Here is a 797-nt window from a genome sequence, read left to right on the forward strand (position 1 = left end):
CGGGAGGAGGGCTCAAGTGTTGTTGCAACATTTGTATTCATGAAAATAATATTTTTTTTACTGTTTGTAACATTTTCTTTACTATTTTTCTTTCCAGAAATTAGAAGAAAATGATGATGATTCATTTTTAGATTCTGAATGGGCTGACAGTCATGCCTTGAAAAGACATTTTCATGGTGTAAAGGACATTAAGTGGCGACCAAGATGAAATTGTTGATACAGGATTTTTTTTCTTTACCAGATAGATTGACCTACTGAGTTTTACAATAACATGGATACAAAACTGCTCAATATAATTTGTGTGAAATGCTAAACTTTATTCTGTAGAAGAGATTTATTATTATGTTTGAATAGAAACTACTTTCATCTTGATAGAAATATTTTCCCTTTACACATACAAAAGTATGGTTTGTCATGTGTTTTGTGCAAATGCTTTAATAAATTGAGAGTTCAAATGTCTACCTCTAGTACTATTTCACTAATGGGATAATATATTATTAAACATATTAAATTTGTCCCTCTCTTGTCTTTTTCTGTTGCAAGTGAAATTACTCAGTATAAACGTACTTTAGAAGGCAACATATTTTTTGACTGTTGGCAGACTGTTTTTAATGAGGGGGAGGGTCAGAGTTAAATGGAGAATACATTATCCACTATCAAGTCTTAGAGGCCGAACAGACAGCCCTGAAAAGCCACTTCCACACAGCTTGGGGGCATGGCATTTAGACACCACATGCTCACAAGACGGCTGGAAGCCACCCTGACAGACTATACATGGGTGGCTTCAAGATGGTCTG

General features: G+C 34.8%; 1 protein-coding gene across 1 annotated transcript in view; it reads left to right on the top strand.

Moving 5' to 3' along the window:
- LOC121925807 (cilia- and flagella-associated protein 298-like) overlaps positions 1-515 on the top strand; it is a 3,351-nt gene extending 2,836 nt beyond the window's left edge. Inside the window, exon 4 of the mRNA XM_042458384.1 lies at positions 98-515. Within this exon, the coding sequence (XP_042314318.1) occupies positions 98-208 (111 nt within the window). The 3' untranslated portion in view covers positions 209-515. The remainder of the gene's footprint in view (positions 1-97) is intronic.
- The last annotated feature ends 282 nt before the right edge of the window (positions 516-797 follow it).

Source organism: Sceloporus undulatus, chromosome 3 (genome assembly GCF_019175285.1).
Source record: "Sceloporus undulatus isolate JIND9_A2432 ecotype Alabama chromosome 3, SceUnd_v1.1, whole genome shotgun sequence".
In the NCBI taxonomy this organism is placed as follows: domain Eukaryota; kingdom Metazoa; phylum Chordata; class Lepidosauria; order Squamata; family Phrynosomatidae; genus Sceloporus; species Sceloporus undulatus.